The following is a 16,263-nucleotide window of genomic DNA, read 5'->3' as shown; positions in this document are numbered from 1 at the left end:
CCCCAACACGAAGAGACAATCAAATCATCTCACAGACAAAGACAAAGCTACACATTGGCACCAGCAAACCAGGCAGTTTGCCTGCAGGGTGTGTGGACATGTTCACCACTCGTGAGTGGGGGTGTGAGTCTGCCCTTAAGAAATCAGCAATTAACTTTATAGTACTGTTTAAATAAAATGCAGCTTCATAGAGAGCTGAAAAGTAAATTCTAAGGCCGTTCCACCCTGTTATGTCCATAAACAGCCAAGGTATGGTTTGATTTCTTCAGAGAACAACGTTGCTCCCTGTGGGAAGCCCCAGCCCCCCTGTCTGGTGGCTGTGGGGGTGGATGAACCCCCTGGGCTCCCACTGCCCACTGTGCCACCTTCCCAGGGATGGGTGGTGGCATTCAGGCATTTTCAGGCTGGCAAAGCAAAGACAAGTTTGCAGGTGCTGCTAAGATAAGAATGGAATTCCTCTAGAAACTTTGAGCTGGTGCAGGAGCAAGAAATGAAGTCTGCAGAAACTCAAAAGAGCTCTTTTATGGAGTTAAAATAAATTGCATTAAGACTGTTTAGATCTAGCAATTTTGGGGAATATTGATTGCTTAATAATTAGCTCTAGCTGTGTGATGTTGGACAGTTTGCTTGGTGTGTGTAGGTTTTAAGATTGGGTGTAACTGTGGGAAAAGGTAGCTCTGAATAAAGTCCCTCCTGAAACTTGAATATCCTCGTGCAAGTATAGTTTAAATATTGTTAATATAAACATGGTTGCACCCCTTTTTCCTTCTCTGCTCCTCTTCCCTTCTCTCCACAACTACTGTAACTCATGATGAAGAGGATTGAGAAATAAAATACCAAAAGAGTAAAACCTCACTCAATGCAGTCGAGTGATTTATTTAACGATGGGGGTTGAAGCCCCTGAAAAGCCCCTAAAAGGCTGAATTGAGAACTGTGTCTGTGGAGATCAGGCATGTGACAGATGGGAAATGTGCTCTGTGGGGCTTCCAGCCAAGCCAGTGGGAAAGGTGTGGAACCCACTGACCCATCTACAGGAGAGCAGAGCCCCTGAGACTGTCCAGCTGGGAAGGAAAGCAGGTTTGGTTCTTATCCGGGAAGGAACTGGGAAAACCACATTGGACAGGAAACTGCTGGGAGAGAATTCAGGTGTCTGAGACAAAGGGGCAGGAATATGGTCCTGCTGGGGGTGAGCCATGTGCTTGATAAAGGTTTCCAGGACACCCCACTCTGGGCACCTCCTCTGCTGTCTCACCCTACACACCCTCTGATGTGCCACGACATGCTGTGAAACTCCTCCTGGGTGGGCAGGAGAAAGGGACACCTTGTGTAAATGCCACCCCCAGGTCCTTCTTTAAGCCAGTGCAGTTCCCAGCCCACCTGGGCTCGAAGGTGCTTCTCTGTGCTCCCCTTCCCCCCGTGCAGAACCATTGCAGGGTAGTGCATTACAAGGCCCACGGGTGCTGCCTCAGCCTCAGTAAACTTTATTTAAGCACACACAGACATACACAGACAATATACAGAGATTTGTTTCTTCTCTGACAGTGCTACAGGACCAACACCACTGCGGATGACACTCGTGGAGAACTGGAAAAAAGTGCAGGAAATGGAAAAATCCAGATCTTTTTAATGGTTGGTGAGTGGTGTCATCCACAGCAACAACACAGCCAGGAGAGCACAAGGACACAGCTCCACATACAGTACATTGCTCTAGAGAGGCATCTCCACATACATTGTGTCTACAGGAGGTACAACAGTCTCGAGGTCAGGAGGACACAAAACCAGACAGGGACTGGCACATGCACTCCCAGTGGCACAGCCCAGTGGCACTGCCAGGGGCACTCGGGCAGGGCAGGGTGGACAGGAGGATGCTCCAAACACTCTGAGAACTCACCAAACAGGCAACAAGGGCATCAAAGGAACATTCCCCTGGGGTTCTGGTGCCCAGCTGGGCCAGCTCTCACAGCTTTAGTGCCACCAGAACTCCTGGGCTGTGTGGTTACTTGTCTTACAGAGCTACAGCTGCTCTCAACACAGATTTATATACAGTACAGAGACACAGAACATACACAGAGCAGTATATGGATATTTTTGTGTTTTCCTGTTTGTACATTATATCACAGACTATATGAACACATAAAATATATGTTTCAGGAGCTAAAAAGAAATAATTTTATAAAACAGTCATCATACTACCTCCCTCCCCCCAAGAAAACCAAACAAAAAAAGCCCAGAAGTCAACCAAAAGAACTCCAGAAAGACGCTCTGGAAGTGGTCCCTGCCTGCCCTGGGGTGGCTGTACCTCCCCTCCCTTCCCTTTGGGGTACAGCACATGAGGTGGGGCTGCAACCAGACACCCAGGGAAACACAGAGCTGTTGGAACAGTCCAGCTGCAAAGGCAGAGTGGAGCCTGGAGTCTGGAATAGTCTGGAATCTGGAATTTGTCTGCCCCTGCACTCCCCCCACCTCCCCTGCAAGTATTTCAAAGGCTCTGACCCAGCACAGGATTCACCTGCAGCAAGACCTCCTGGACCAAACCTACTGCCTGCAGGCCAGAACTGTTCTCCCAGGGCTCTTAGAACCCACTGCTGAGTTAGAGCTTTTTATTTAAAACAATCTTTTTATTTAGCAAAAAATGGTTTCCACTGTACCCTTCGTGTGTCCTCTTCCTAATGTGACAAACCCGGAGGAGATGAAGTTATGCAGGTCTGGGCCTCCACTTCGATAAATATCCTTTCCATAGTGACCTGCCAAGGAAAACACATCAGAGACACCTTCATTCAGTGTGTAGAGACAGAAATATATTTGCTGCTGTCACCCTCATGGAGGAGCACCAAGACCCCACCACGTGGTACGTCATTAGCAGCAACCAGAGGGTCTCACAGAACACAACAGGAACAGCAGCTTTGCTTGGTTGGCAAAGATTCCTGAAGGAGGACAAGGGCACATATTGGTAAATGCCAAGGGATGACCAGAATTAGCTTATAAGACCTAGATGATGGTGTTAGGTTTCTAGTAATGTTATGGGTTCACCTAGGTGGGCCTAGATTTGGGCTCTGGAGTCTGGACTAGGCTGAAGCTGTCAGCTGGCTTGAGCTGGGCTGAGCCAACAGCTGACCTCTTCTAGCCAGTAATTTTGTATTCCATACCACATTATGACATCATCTCCAGGGCAGCAGGAACCAGTGTGGGAGTGGTTAAGGCAGTCGCTTCTCAGCCTCCTCTTGGGAGGACGCACGATGCTGTCCCAGGGGGGATGGAGAGGACCAGGCCCACCACTGGCTCACAGGGTACCTCAGGAAAGTAAAATGTGTTGTTCTGGGTCTCTCCTTTCTGCTTGGGTTTGTCTCCCTGGGGAATAAGCTTTTTCTTAAGTGATGTGTAGTTAAGACAGTAGAATTTGTGTGTTCGTTAAGAAGTTGAGGTGGGGAACTTGTTGTTGTAGACTTGTGTGAGTGAATATTTGTACTCTCTTCTACTTGTCTCTTTCTTTCTGTGAAAAATATATGTAGTTTTAGTATAAATGCAGTTTGAAGTGTTTTTTTTCTTTCCCCTCTCTTTTCCTCCCTTTCCCTGGTGTTAGGAGGGAGGCTTTTCTCTCTGTGCTTGGGGGGGTTGGCAGTTGCTCATCTCAAACCAAGACAAGTAGACACTGTATGAACTGATTTGCTGTGTACTTGGCCCTGTTCAAGATAACTGGTGGCTGCTCCATCAGCCCTAGATCCTTCTGAAATGAATGGAAGCAACTGCAGGTGACCAATAGAACAGCACCACCGTCGAAGGTGAGGGCAACAGTCAAAATGCTAAAACCAAAGGGATGTGGGAATGCTGAAGCAGTGGCTGACAGGCACTGCATGAACTTCAGCAAAGACAATTGCCAAGTCCAGCACTGAGGGTGGAATAACCCTCATGCCCCAACACATTTAAGGATAGAAGTAACTGCATTAACTAAAAATAATATGTTTAACAAAGCTGCCATTAATATGATTTAATCTCCAAGTGGCTTTTATAGGGAACTTAGAAACCAAAGTAATCCACCACAGTAGTATGACTTACTTACATGCTTTTAGTGACTTCTCAACATTGTTGGACATAAACAACATTTTGCAAATTCAACAGGATAAAAGATTGCAATTCTGAAGTAAATTTGCTCTTTATGAGTGTTATGGGTTCACCTAAGTGGGCCTAAATTTGGGCTCTGAAGTCTGGACTAGGCCAAAGCTGTCAACTGACTTGAGCTGGGCTGAGCCAACAGCTGACCTCTTCTAGCCAGTAATTTTGTATTCCATACCACATTATGGCATCATCTCCAGGGAAGTGGGAACCAGTGTGGGAGTGGTTAAGGCAGGGCAGTGGGAACCAGCGTGGGAGTGGTTAAGGCAGTCCCTTCTCAGCCTCCTCTTGGGAGGACACACGATGCTGTCCCAGGGGGGATGGAGAGGACCAGGCCCACCACTGGCTCACAGGGTATCTCAGGAAAGTAAAATGTGTTGTTCTGGGTCTCTCCTTTCTGCTTGGGTTTGTCTCCCTGGGGAATAAGCTTCTTCTTAAGTGATGTGTAGTTAGGACAGTAGAATTTGTGTGTTCGTTCAGAAGTTGAGGTGGGGAACTTGTTCCAGACTTGTGTGAGTGAATATTTGTACTCTCTTCTAATTGTCTCTTTCTTTCTGTGAAAAATATATGTAGTTTTAGTATAAATGCAGTTTGAAGTGTTTTTTTCTTTCCCCTCTCTTTTCCCTTTCCCTGGTGTTAGGAGGGAGGCTTTTCTCTCTGTGCTTGGGGAGGGTTGGCAGTTGCTCATCTCAAACCAAGACAATGAGTCACTAATCTTCAGTTTAATGAAAAAACCACCTTAAAAAATCTGACCTGCACTATGCCTGGATGGCTCGTTTCAGGTGTGGAGGATCTGGTTTTTCCTGTCCTTTTTTCAAGTATATGGGCCAGACAGAATAGATGCTTTGACCTCTGATCTCTGAGGCTGCATCCTGTTCCCAAGTGTAGGGTTAGGGGCAGCACACTAGTACAGCTACAGCAAGGGAGAGGGACTGTGCAGGAGGTCAGTGCTGTGCCCCACTGTGAGGTGTCAGTTTGTGCACAGCTTTGCAGACAAACGAGCTCCAGGAGGCATGGCCTTCCAAATGACCCATGGCTGGCCTGAGCCAGACAGATGTAGGGGCTTAACATGTTTTCACTCTGTTGTTCCTATGAATATTTTTCATATTTTATGCAGTCTTTGATCTGTAAAGGCAAGTCATCACAAGAGCAAGAGGGGGGAAAAAAGAGAGACAAGATTCAACAATTATACCAAGAAAAAACTTACAAAGATGTGTGCTAATTGCCTTGGTGAGTGTTAGTTGTTTCAAACATACAGCACATTAAGGGTCTCACTCTACAAGTTTTGCAGCACCCTGCCCTGCAACCCAAGTGAATGCCAGATTCTGCTGCCTGACACTGATGTGAGTCAGTAGCAATTGTCCTGATAAATGAGATGTCTCCAGATTTACTTCAGCAAACAAGGAGAGCAGAACTTGAAGTTGAGAGTAGTCATCCTCTTGTAGCAAACACCCCAACCTTCAGGAAACTGGTTCATCACTGAGGTCTGCACTCCCAAGGGACTGGTCTGTCTCGCTCAGACCTTCAACAAGAAGGAGCTAAAGGAATTAGCTCAGTTGGTTCAGACTTGGTTGTAATAACTCCAAGGTCATGGGTTCAATCCCCTGGGTGGGCCATTGACTTAAGAGTTGGACTGGATGATCCTTGTGAGTCCCTCCCAACTCAGAACAGTCTGGGATTCTGTGATCTCTTAGAATTCAGGGGAGATTTGGCTTTGAACCTCCCCCATTGCAGCCAGACTCCTGACAGGATTCCTGGTGGCACAGCTTTTGTCCCAACACAAAAGCAAAGGTGCCACTGGCACTGCTGGCCAGGCTGGACCCAGGAACAGCCAACTTTGTCCTTTAGCTTTGGTTTGCTCTGGCCCATGAGTGGCATCCCTGGAGAGCTCCTCAAGTGCAATATTCTTCTCAAAAGCTTCCTTGGAGCTTTCTCAGTCCCTGACAACAGAGATGGTACAAGAGACACCCAGCCTTTTAATATTTTAATACATTAATAAAGAAAAAAAAGCCTTCTGCCTCCCTGTTACCATGCAAAGCTCTGAAACGAGGACAGAGATAATTTTTCAGATACTCTTTATCATCTCCTCCCTTTTTCATGTTGTTAATTTTTTGTTCCTTTTATTTCAGAAAGAGGCAGAGATAAGATAGGTGCAGGGGAGGGAAGGGAGGTGGCCTCAGGGGCCAGGAATGCAGCTCAATCCCTGCTAAACTTCTCCACTTCTCCAGCACTCTCTGCCCAGGCTGTGGTGCAGCAGTGCTTGGAGCCTCGGGGGCTGGAGGGTCTGATGGGGCACAGCCTGTGCTGGAGCAGGACAGCTGTGCCAGGCAGCTGTGGGCAGGGCCAAGGGGGCATCAGGGATCCAGGTGGGAATGCCCTGGGGCCATGTTCTGCCTGGCTCAGAAGCCACATCCCTATTTTTCAAAGACTGAGACCAAATGCTGTTTGTCCTCAATCCATTTCCAGGCTCTCTGGCAACACGGTGCAAACTAATAGGAACAGAGAGTTTGGAACCTCCTCAGCCTGAAAAGCTTCCCTGTCTTCCTTCATGCCAGTCCCTCTCACCCCAGTGCCCAGCAGATGGTACTGGATTTGCAGGTCACTACTCCTGTCACCAGAGTCCACCTTGCAAGTGAATAATGTGAGGGTGAGCACCCCACCCCCTCCCCAAGGTCCCCAAATGTCACAGAACCAAAGAATGGTTTGGGTTGGAAGGGACCTTAGAGACAATTTCCTTCCACCCTCTGCCATGGGCAGGGACACCTCCCACCAGCCCAGGGTGCTCCAAGCCCTGTCCAACCTGGCCTTGGACACTCCCAGGGATGGGGCAGCCACAGCTTCTCTGGGCACCCTGTGCCAGGGCCTGCCCACCCTCAGAGGGAAGGATTCCTTCCCAATATCCAATGTAAACCTACTCCCTGTCAGTGGGAAGCCATTCCCTTTGTCCTGTCTCTCCAGACCCTTGGAGAAATAGTCTTTCTCCATCTTTCTTGTCACCCTTTAAGGAAGGCCACAATGAGGTCACCCCAAAGCTTCTTTTCTCCAGGCTGGACAATCCCAGTTCTCCCATCCTTCCCTCCCAGCAATGCTGCTCCATCCCCTGCCCATCCTGGTGCCTCCTCTGGCCTCTCTCCAGCAGCTCCCTGTCCTTCCTGTGCTGCCCCCAGGGCAGCTCTGCAGGTGGGGTCTCACCTGAGTTCCACCGTTCCACCCCCAAACCCCCTCTCCAGGAGCTGCCAGGCCAGAAGAGCCTGGCACAGGCTCTGCCATCCCAGGAAGGTGCTGAAGAGCCTCAGAGGAGACTCACATATGGCAGGCAGGAGATGCTGAGACTTCTGACAAATGTTTATTCCCATCTAATAGAAAAAGCTTCCCACTCCCTTCCCACGTGGATTTTTTCTGGTCAAGGTCAGCCAAGAGCTCCCTGAAAACTCCTCAAAACACATTCAAAGTGTTTCTGCAGCTTTGGGAGCGTTACCAGCAAGGCAGTTCCCTTCTTGCAGCTCCAGCAATGCAAGGTGGTAGCAAAAACCTTCACACTTGGAGGCATCCACCCTGAAAGTGGCTGAGAAAAGGAAACAAGGATTTTGTAATTCCATGGGAAAGGCCACGGGCTCTTTGTCTCTCCCTTCTTCCTGCCTTGCTGTTCAAGTTGTGGCTGCTGCATTCCTGGGAAAGGGTGGCAGACCTTTGCATCCCTGGAGCCTCTCTGAGCTCCAGGAGATGTTTTCCCTGGTCCTGGGAAGCAGAGATGGTTTGTGGCTGCAAAGCCCAATTGGATTTCATTTCTTCTCCCCCTTTTCTAAAACGTGCTGGTTTTTTCTTTCCAACAAGCCAATTTTTGTTCATATACCACCAATTTCTGTGCTCCCAGGACCAGCCACTCCAGTGACTGACACTCCAGAAGGGCCATGAATTTCCTATTTTAAACAAGGATCAAAGAAACCCAGAATATGTGCCATTACCTCCAGCTGAAATCAGCTGCCTTTTATATGTCCCTTTGGAAAAGCTGTTGAAAAAAAGACATCAAGAAGGGGAAGGATATAAAAAAAAAGCAAACATTTACTGGCAGATTGAAGATTGTTCATCAGCCATTTGCTCCCTGAACCTTGCTCTGCCCCTGCTTAGAGAACATTGTAGTTAAATTAAAACATCCCTGTGATAACAAGCCATTAGCATTAGAACAGGAGGTAGGTTTTCCCAGGAGAAACTTGAATTTGCAGACTTCAAGTGGCAAGACTTTTCCCTTTTTAGGGATATGTAACAGCTTTGCTACCTTTGTTTTCTGTGGCTTCCTATTTTCTCCTTTGGGATCCTTTCTCTGGGCTCCAGGAAATGCTGAATTTCAGGAGAGCCTCAGGGGTGTGGGAGGGTCAAGCTGAGGTGGTGTTACCCAAACAGGCTTTGCCACAACCACTTCTTGGCCAAGGTGTGTCCCACTGGAAGTGAAGATCCCTTGGCCCTCACCCAAATCCTCTTATCCAAGATGTTCACTCTTATAGGCCCTAGGAGAGAGCTAAAAATTGCCTAATTCCTTGAAAAACATGTAAATGGAGTGGTTTTCATTTTACTTCAGAATTCCGTGATTTTTCATGGAATCCCAAAATGTTTTGGGTTGGGATGGACCTTAAAACTCATTATATCCCACCCCCCTGCCATGGGCAGGGACACCTCCCACCAGCCCAGGGTGCTCCAAGCCCTGTCCAACCTGGCCTGGGACACTCCCAGGGATGGGGCAGCCACAGCTTCTCTGGGCACCTGTGCCAGGGCCTGCCCACCCTTCCAGCCAAGAATTCCTTCCCAATATCCCATCTATCCCTGCCTTGTGTCCATGTGAAGCCATTCCCTGTGTCCTGTCCCTCCATCCCTTGTCCCCAGTCCCTCTCCAGCTCTCCTGGACTCCCTTCAGGCACTGGAAGGGGCTCTCAGGTCTCTGGCTCTAAACCCAGCCTAGAACATCCTCCAACTCCATGGAATCACAGGATTCCAGAATGGTTTGAGATGGAAGGAAACTTAAGGATCCCACCCCTGCCATGGGCAGGGACACCTCCCACCAGCCCAGGGTGCTCCAAGCCCTGTCCAACCTGGCCTGGGACACTCCCAGGGATGGGGCAGCCACAGCTTCTCTGGGCACCTGTGCCAGGGCCTGCCCACACTCAGAGTCAGGAATTTCTTCCCAATATCCCATGTAAACCTCCTCTCTTGTTGGTCTGAGACCATTCCCTCTTGTCCTGTCACTCCAGGCCCTTGGAAATAGTCTCTGCATCTTTCCAGTGGGTTCCCTTTGGGCACTGCAAGGCCACAATGAGGTCACCCCAAAGCTTCTTCTCTCCAGGTGGACAATCCCAGCTCTCCCACCCTTCCCTCCCAGCAGAGCTGCTCCATCCTCTGCCCATCCTGGTGCCTCCTCTGGCCTCTCTCCAGCAGCTCCATGTCCTTCCTGTGCTGCCCCCAGGGCTGGGGCAGCTCTGCAGGGGGGTCTCACCTGAGGGGCAGAGGGGCAGAACCCTCCCTGTCCTGCTGCCCACACTGTGGGACCAGCCCAGGGCACGGGGGGGTCTGGGCTGGGGAAGGTCCAGGCTCTCCCCCACCAGCCCCCCCAGATCCTTTTCCCAAGGCTGCTCCATCTGTCCACCTCCCAGGCAGTGTCACCTCCCTGCAGGCCCCAAGCTGGTGTCCCCTCCATGTCCCTGTGTGCTGGGGGGGGTCACTGCCTGCAGAATTTGGGGGTCTCTGCCCAGAGCCATGGCTGGTGCTGCTGGATGTGACACAGTCCCCCTGACCTCAGGGTGCCAAAGGTGCCACGGGCTACTCCAGGATTTCTGCAGAGGTTTTGCATCTTTAGGGTCTGTTTCTGATGGCTGGGATCAAATCTGAAGTGCTGCTTCAGAGCCCCACGTGAGCCTCCCTGGAAGAGGCTTCTCCTGCCCTTCTGCTCCCTGTTCTGGCTCCCTTGGATCCATCCACGTGCTCCGATTCATGTCAGCCCTCGGACCCAGCACACAGAGCTTTGTGTCCCTAAAGCCAAAGAGGGAAGATGGGCACTTACACTACTTAAAACTTCAGCAGAAACCAAAACAAGGTGAAATGTGACTTTTTTCCCCCCTCTCCTTTGGTTGTGAGGGCACAGCAGTGGCAGAGAGTGCTCTGTGTGCCCACAACAAAGGCCAGTTCTGGAGGGCATTCAGAGGGAACATTTCATTGCAGCAACATCCTGCAGAACACACATATGGAACAACCCCAGCCACAAACAGCAATTACAAGCCCAGCTCTGATTTAACAGAATTATTAGAGCTGAACTAAAATGCTGTTATCCACCTCTTGGAAATGTTATTGCTGAGCACACATTACATCACCCCAGAAGGGCAGACAGGGACTGGCGTGGAGAGGCTTGTGCAAGACACACAGAGACGTGACCTCATCCTTGTCACAAACCTCCTGGGGAAAACAAAGCTGCACCCAGAGAGGAGTCCCCACATCCAAACTCCTCAGACAAATGTTATTCTCAGATAGATCTCCATGGGAAAAGAAAACAATAATCCCCTTGAGAGGAGGATCCACAGCCTCCCTCTGCATCTGCTGCTGCCCACTTCTGCTGGAGTGACTCTCCTGGAGCTGTTCCACACATAATAGAGCCACGGTGACTCTCCTGGAGCTGTTCCACACATCACAAAACCAAAGTGAATGCTTTGGGGGCTGTTTCCCACATCACAGAGCCACAGTGACCCTTTTAGGGCTGTTTCCCAGAGCCACAGTGACCCTTTTCATAGAATCACAGAATGGATTGGGTTGGAAAAGACCTCCAAGATCATCAAGTCCAACCCTTGGGCCAACTCCAGTCCCTTTACCAGATCATGGCACTCAGTGCCACGGCCAAGCTCAGCTGAAAAACCTCCAGGGATGGGGAATCCACCCCCTCTCTGGGCAGCCCATTCCAATCCCTGAGCACTCTCTCTGCAAAGAAGTTTTTTCTGCTCTCCAACTTCAATTTCCCCTGGCAGAGCTTGAGCCCATCGTGCCCCCTTGTCCTATTGCTGAGTGCCTGGGAGAAGAGACCAACCCCCACCTGGCCAGAACTTCCCTTCAGGCAGTTCCAGACAGTGCTGAGGTCACCTCTGAGCCTCCTCTTCTCCAGGCTGAACACCCCCAGCTCCCTCAGCCTCTCCCCACAGCACTTGTGCTCCAGTCCCTTCTCCAGCCTCGTTGCTCTTCTCACTTGGGTAGGAAGAGACCTCTGAGATCATCAAACCCAACCCTTGATCCAAACCCACTGTGATCACCAGCCCAGGGCACAGAGTGCCCTGGGCTGGTGATCACAGTGGGGTTGGATCAAGACATGTTGCATTCTCTGTCCCTGGAGGTGTTTCAGAGGACACTCAGTGCCACATCCAGTCCCTTCTCCAGCCTCGTTGCTCTTCTCTGGCCCCGCTCCAGCCCCTCAATCTCTTGCCTCAACTGAGGGGCCCAGAACTGAACACAACACTCAAGGTGTGGCCTCCCCAAGGCAGAGTCCAGGGGCAGGGTCACTGCCCTGGGCCTGCTGGCCACGCTGGTTTGGATCCAGGCCAGGATCCCATTGGCCTTCTTGGCCACCTGGGCACACTGGTGGCTCCTGTTGAGCTTCCTGTCCCTCAGTCCCCCCAGGTCCCTCTGCCTGGCTGCTCTCCAGCCACTCTGTGCCCAGCCTGGAGGGCAGGGCAGGACCTGCACTTGGCCTTGTTGAACTCCATCCCATTGGATCCAGCCCCTTTTGGGGCTGTTTCTTCCATTACAGAGCCACAGTGACCCTTCTGGGGTCATTTCACACACAACACACCGAGGAAAGGGCAGGAGCTGCCCAAAGGGCTGTGAGGTGTTTGCAGAGCACGTGGCAGACTCTGCATCCCTCTCTCTGTCCTGCCAGGAAAATAAAAGGATCCCTGAGAGCAGAGGGAGGCACCAGACCCAAAGTGATGAATTCTTGGGTCTGGAGCTGCCACCAACCACCTCAATTTGAGGAAAGCCTAATGCAGGAATTGGTGGGAGTTAGATGTGGGTTATACAACTGAAGGAAGTGTTTGGAGCCAGGTCAGGTGTCTTGGGGCCTTACCATGGCCTGGGGCGAAGGAAACAGAGATTACCATGAAAAGGAGCACCCAAGGGATGTCACTGAATCAAAATAACCCGAAATCCAGAAGCCAGCTGGCACCTCTGCCACTCAGCACAGTAAAGGGCAGCACCACTTGGAGTTTTCATGGTTAAATACCAAGTTTCTGGCACTCCTCTCTATCCTCAACATGCAAATGTACAAGCAAAAAAGCAACTGGAAAGAGTTCAGTGGTACTTGGGGTGAGCTGCCAGCACTGCCCAGCCAGACAGGAAGATGCAGTCCAGGTCAGTGCAGGGAATTACAGCTTTTTCCATGTCCTACAGATATTCTGGAGCTCAAATCACACTGGCAGGCTAAGGGGAGCCAAGTTCCCTGTCTGGCAATCACAGAGTCACAAAGATATAAAGGTTGGAAAAGGTCTTCAAGATCACCAAGTCCAACCATCAGCACCACCACCATGGTCACCACCAAACCATGTCCTCAAGTGCCACATCCATGTGTTTTTTGAACACTTCCAGGGATGGCGACTCCACCACTGCCATGGACAGGCTGTGTCAGAGCTTGACAACCCCTTCCATGAAGAAATTATCCCAAATATCCCACCTGACCCTCCCCTGACACAACTTGAGGTCATTTCCCCTTGGCGTGTCCCTGTTCCCTGGAGCAGAGCCTGACCCACCCCTCAGCTCCTGTCAGGGAGCTGCAGGAAGTGATAAATGTGACAACACACCCATAATTTCCCCCTCTTCCAAACTAAGTGCCTTTGCTTTCTTTAGCTCCCCTTTCCCCCTGCTAAGTCACCTCCTTCCCTGTTTCCCCCATCTTGCTCTCCATCCCATGTGACTGCTGGCCATGGAGACCCTTGGGGACATGTGGCCACAGGCTGGGCTGACCAGGTGGCAGGGGTGGCCTTGGCCCTCTGCTCAGGTGGCTCTCTGCCCATGGCACAGTGGGAAAGGTCAGCTGGGTCAGGGCACGTCTGACCCCTCCAGGTGCCCCAGGCTGCTGGGATGTTCCTGGAGGAGAACAGGAGCCCCACCTGAGCAGACAGAGCCACCACACCAGGCAGAGCTGTGTCCCCAGTTGGGGGGGCTCAGCAAGCACCTGGCACTGCCCAACTCACTGCCCAGTGTGTCCAAACACATTAAAACCCATCCCAGGATCAATCCTGAGCCAAGAGGGAATTTGGGTTCAAAACAGACCAAGAGGATCATTCCAGCTGGAAAACTGGGAGACCCTGACTTTTCCTTTGGATTTATTCCAGTGCATGAACAGCTCTTAGAGGGCATTTGCAGCCCAGCTGCCACCCCTCCCTGCAGCCAGGGCAGGAGAAAGCTTGCAACTCATAACTGAACTCTGCCACTTCCAGACAGAATTATTGGCCAGGAACTGGATTTTATGGCCAATGACTCAGACTGGAAGCCTTCCCATAACATCTCAAGAACGTGGAACAGTTCCCTGGCACGGGGTTTGTACGAGTCCAAACCAGCAGCCCTGCCAAAGACATGCCCACTTAGTGCCCAGCAGGGCAAGCCAAGTCCAGAGCCCTGAGCTGTGGGAGGCCAGGTGGGACTCGTGGATCTGTCTGGAGCTGGAAAAGCTGGAAAGGGAAGCTCAAAGCTGTGCTGGCTTCCTCCCCACCTCCTTGGCTTAATTGGTCACTCCCTCAACTTGGGCCTGGCTTTGCAACCCCCTGTAAGTGGTAGGGAGCTGTGAGGGGCTTCAGGAAACAGCCCTTCTGGGTTCTTTTCACTTAAAAAATGAGAATGTGGGGGCAAAATGCAGGACTGCAGTGCCAGAGGGTGTCACCAGCCACGTGCAGCAGGGAGGGATGAGCTCCAACCCTGCTCAGATGTCAGAGTAAAAGCACTTGCAAAGAGAGAAGATTAAGTGGATAGGAAGATAAAATACAGCACCAAGACCCCACGAGCACCTTCTGGGTAGCATTAAAACTACTGAAGGACCTGAATCAGCTCTGCTCTCCTGGTCTGCTTCTCATCCACAGCCACACTGAGGGACACACATGCCCTGAGGTGTTCTCTGATGCTCCCCAAAGAGCAAACATTAAAGCCTCAAAGCCACCAAAAGCCACCCAAAGCCACCCCTTCCCTCTGCAGCACAGCAGGAGGAAGGGACCCCACGGATGTTGCCCTTTGCAGAATCACAGCATAGGTTGGGTTGGAAGAGACTTTAAAACCCATCTCATTCCAGCCCCTGCCATGGACAGGGACACCTGCACAGGCTGCCCAGAGAAGCTGTGGCTGCCCCATCCCTGGGAGTGTCCAAGGCCAGGTTGGACAGGGCTTGGAGCACCCTGGGCTGGTGGGAGGTGTCCCTGCCTATGGCAGGGGGTGGGTCTGGATGAGCTTTACTGTCCCTTCCAACCACAACCAGTCTGTGATTCTGTGACTCAAGAGAAGGAGAACTCCCCCCTGGTTTCTGTCCCAGGCCATGAGTGAGTTCTCTCATCTCCAGCATCACATGTCCATGCCCAGCTAAAAACACCCTCTCAGGGAAACTGCAGATTTGAGACTGAGGACAGTTTTATGACCCTGCTGAATTCTGGAGCAAGGAAACCAATATCACAGGTTGATCTAAAGTGTTCTACACAGAGAATATCAGTCAGCTCTAAATGCTGGAGGTTTCCACAACCATGTTCAGGCACCTTTATCCAGCTCAGTGGTTCATCTGCTCCAAAATTCTCAGAAGAATCAGCTTTAACTTGTCTCTACCAACAGGCACTCAAGGCCAGGCCTCTTCTCTTCTGGAAAACACCAGGCTATGGCTTTGCTGACCCCTGCCAAGGGGGCTTATGGTCCATCTCTAGCCCTGTGGCACAAATGAGTGGGTGGTGCCATGCAGGGAGTGTCCCTGTGCCCACACCCCATCCTGGTGCCAGAGCTGTGACCCAGGAGAGCTTGATGAGATCCAGAAATATCCATTTGTACTTAAAGCCAGTCCCACCTGAGGAAGGACTGCAGAGCTCTCAGGCTTCAGGGCATGAACCTGTGCTGGGCCATGGGGAGGCTTTGGCAAAGCTCCCTCCTCACTGAACAGAGGGAGGGAAGAGAAACAGCAAAAAGGGAACAAAAGAAAAAAGGGGAAAAGAAGAAAAAAAGAGAACAAGAAGGAGAAAAAAAAGAGAAAAAGAAGAAAAAAAGGAAAAAGAAAGGAAAAAGAAGGGAAGGTGTGGGAAGGTTTGGGAAGGGAAGGTTAGGGAAGGGAAAGGGAAAGGGAAAGGGAAAGGGAAAGGGAAAGGGAAAGGGAAAGGGAAAGGGAAAGGGAAAGGGAAAGGGAAAGGGAAAGGGAAAGGAAAGGGGGAAGGAAAAGGGGAAGGAAAAGGGGAAGGAAAGGGGGAAGGAAAGGGGGAAGGAAAGGGGGAAGAAAAAGGGGAAGGAAAAGGGGAAGGAAAAGGGGAAGGAAAAGGGGAAGAAAAGGGGGAAGGAAAAGGGGAAGGAAAAGGGGAAGGAAAGGGGGAAGGAAAAGGGGAAGGAAAAGGGGAAGGAGAAGGGGAAGGAGAAGGGGAAGGAGAAGGGGAAGGAGAAGGGGAAGGAAAGAGGGAAGGAAAGGGCATTGTCCCTCAGTGTCTGGGAGGTGTTGCTGGTGCATCCCAATAAATGTGCTCTCTGTTATTTCCAGGGAACATCCCCAGGGTCTGCACTGAGCCCACTTTGGGGGTTTGGGAGTTGGGCTGAGCTTGCCTAGTCCTGAGCTGCTTGGGGCTGGATCGAGCTGTGACAGCAGCAGTGTCACCTGCCCTGGGCTGGCTGTGCTGGAGACAGTGGTGGCACCAGCCTGACAGAGCCAGGCTGTCCCTGGTGACACACTGTGACCCAGCAGGGACCCAGGGACAGTGAGCACAGCACCAGAAACCCAGGGCGAGGAATTAACTTTTATAGATCCATTTTAAGGGCAGAATTATGAGTTTTTCTGTGTTAATTGGAGCTGTGAGCACCAGCACTGCTGTAACTGTTTCTTGTGCTTAGATTAGAACATCAAACCATGAAATGCCACACTCAGCTCCACACTCGAGGTGAGCTCCCCTTGGCTGTGTCTATGAAGAG

General features: G+C 51.0%; 1 protein-coding gene across 1 annotated transcript in view; it reads right to left on the bottom strand.

The window, feature by feature from the left end:
• SHISA6 (shisa family member 6) overlaps positions 1-16,263 on the bottom strand; it is a 323,659-nt gene that overhangs the window by 237,635 nt on the left and 69,761 nt on the right. The window contains 1 exon segment of the mRNA XM_071573776.1: positions 2,649-2,744. Coding sequence (XP_071429877.1) covers positions 2,649-2,744 — 96 coding nt within the window.

Source organism: Pithys albifrons, chromosome 19, assembly GCF_047495875.1.
Source record: "Pithys albifrons albifrons isolate INPA30051 chromosome 19, PitAlb_v1, whole genome shotgun sequence".
NCBI classification, from domain to species: Eukaryota; Metazoa; Chordata; class Aves; order Passeriformes; family Thamnophilidae; genus Pithys; species Pithys albifrons.
Note: the sequence above shows the minus strand (reverse complement) of the source record. Positions and strands in the feature narration are given on the sequence as shown.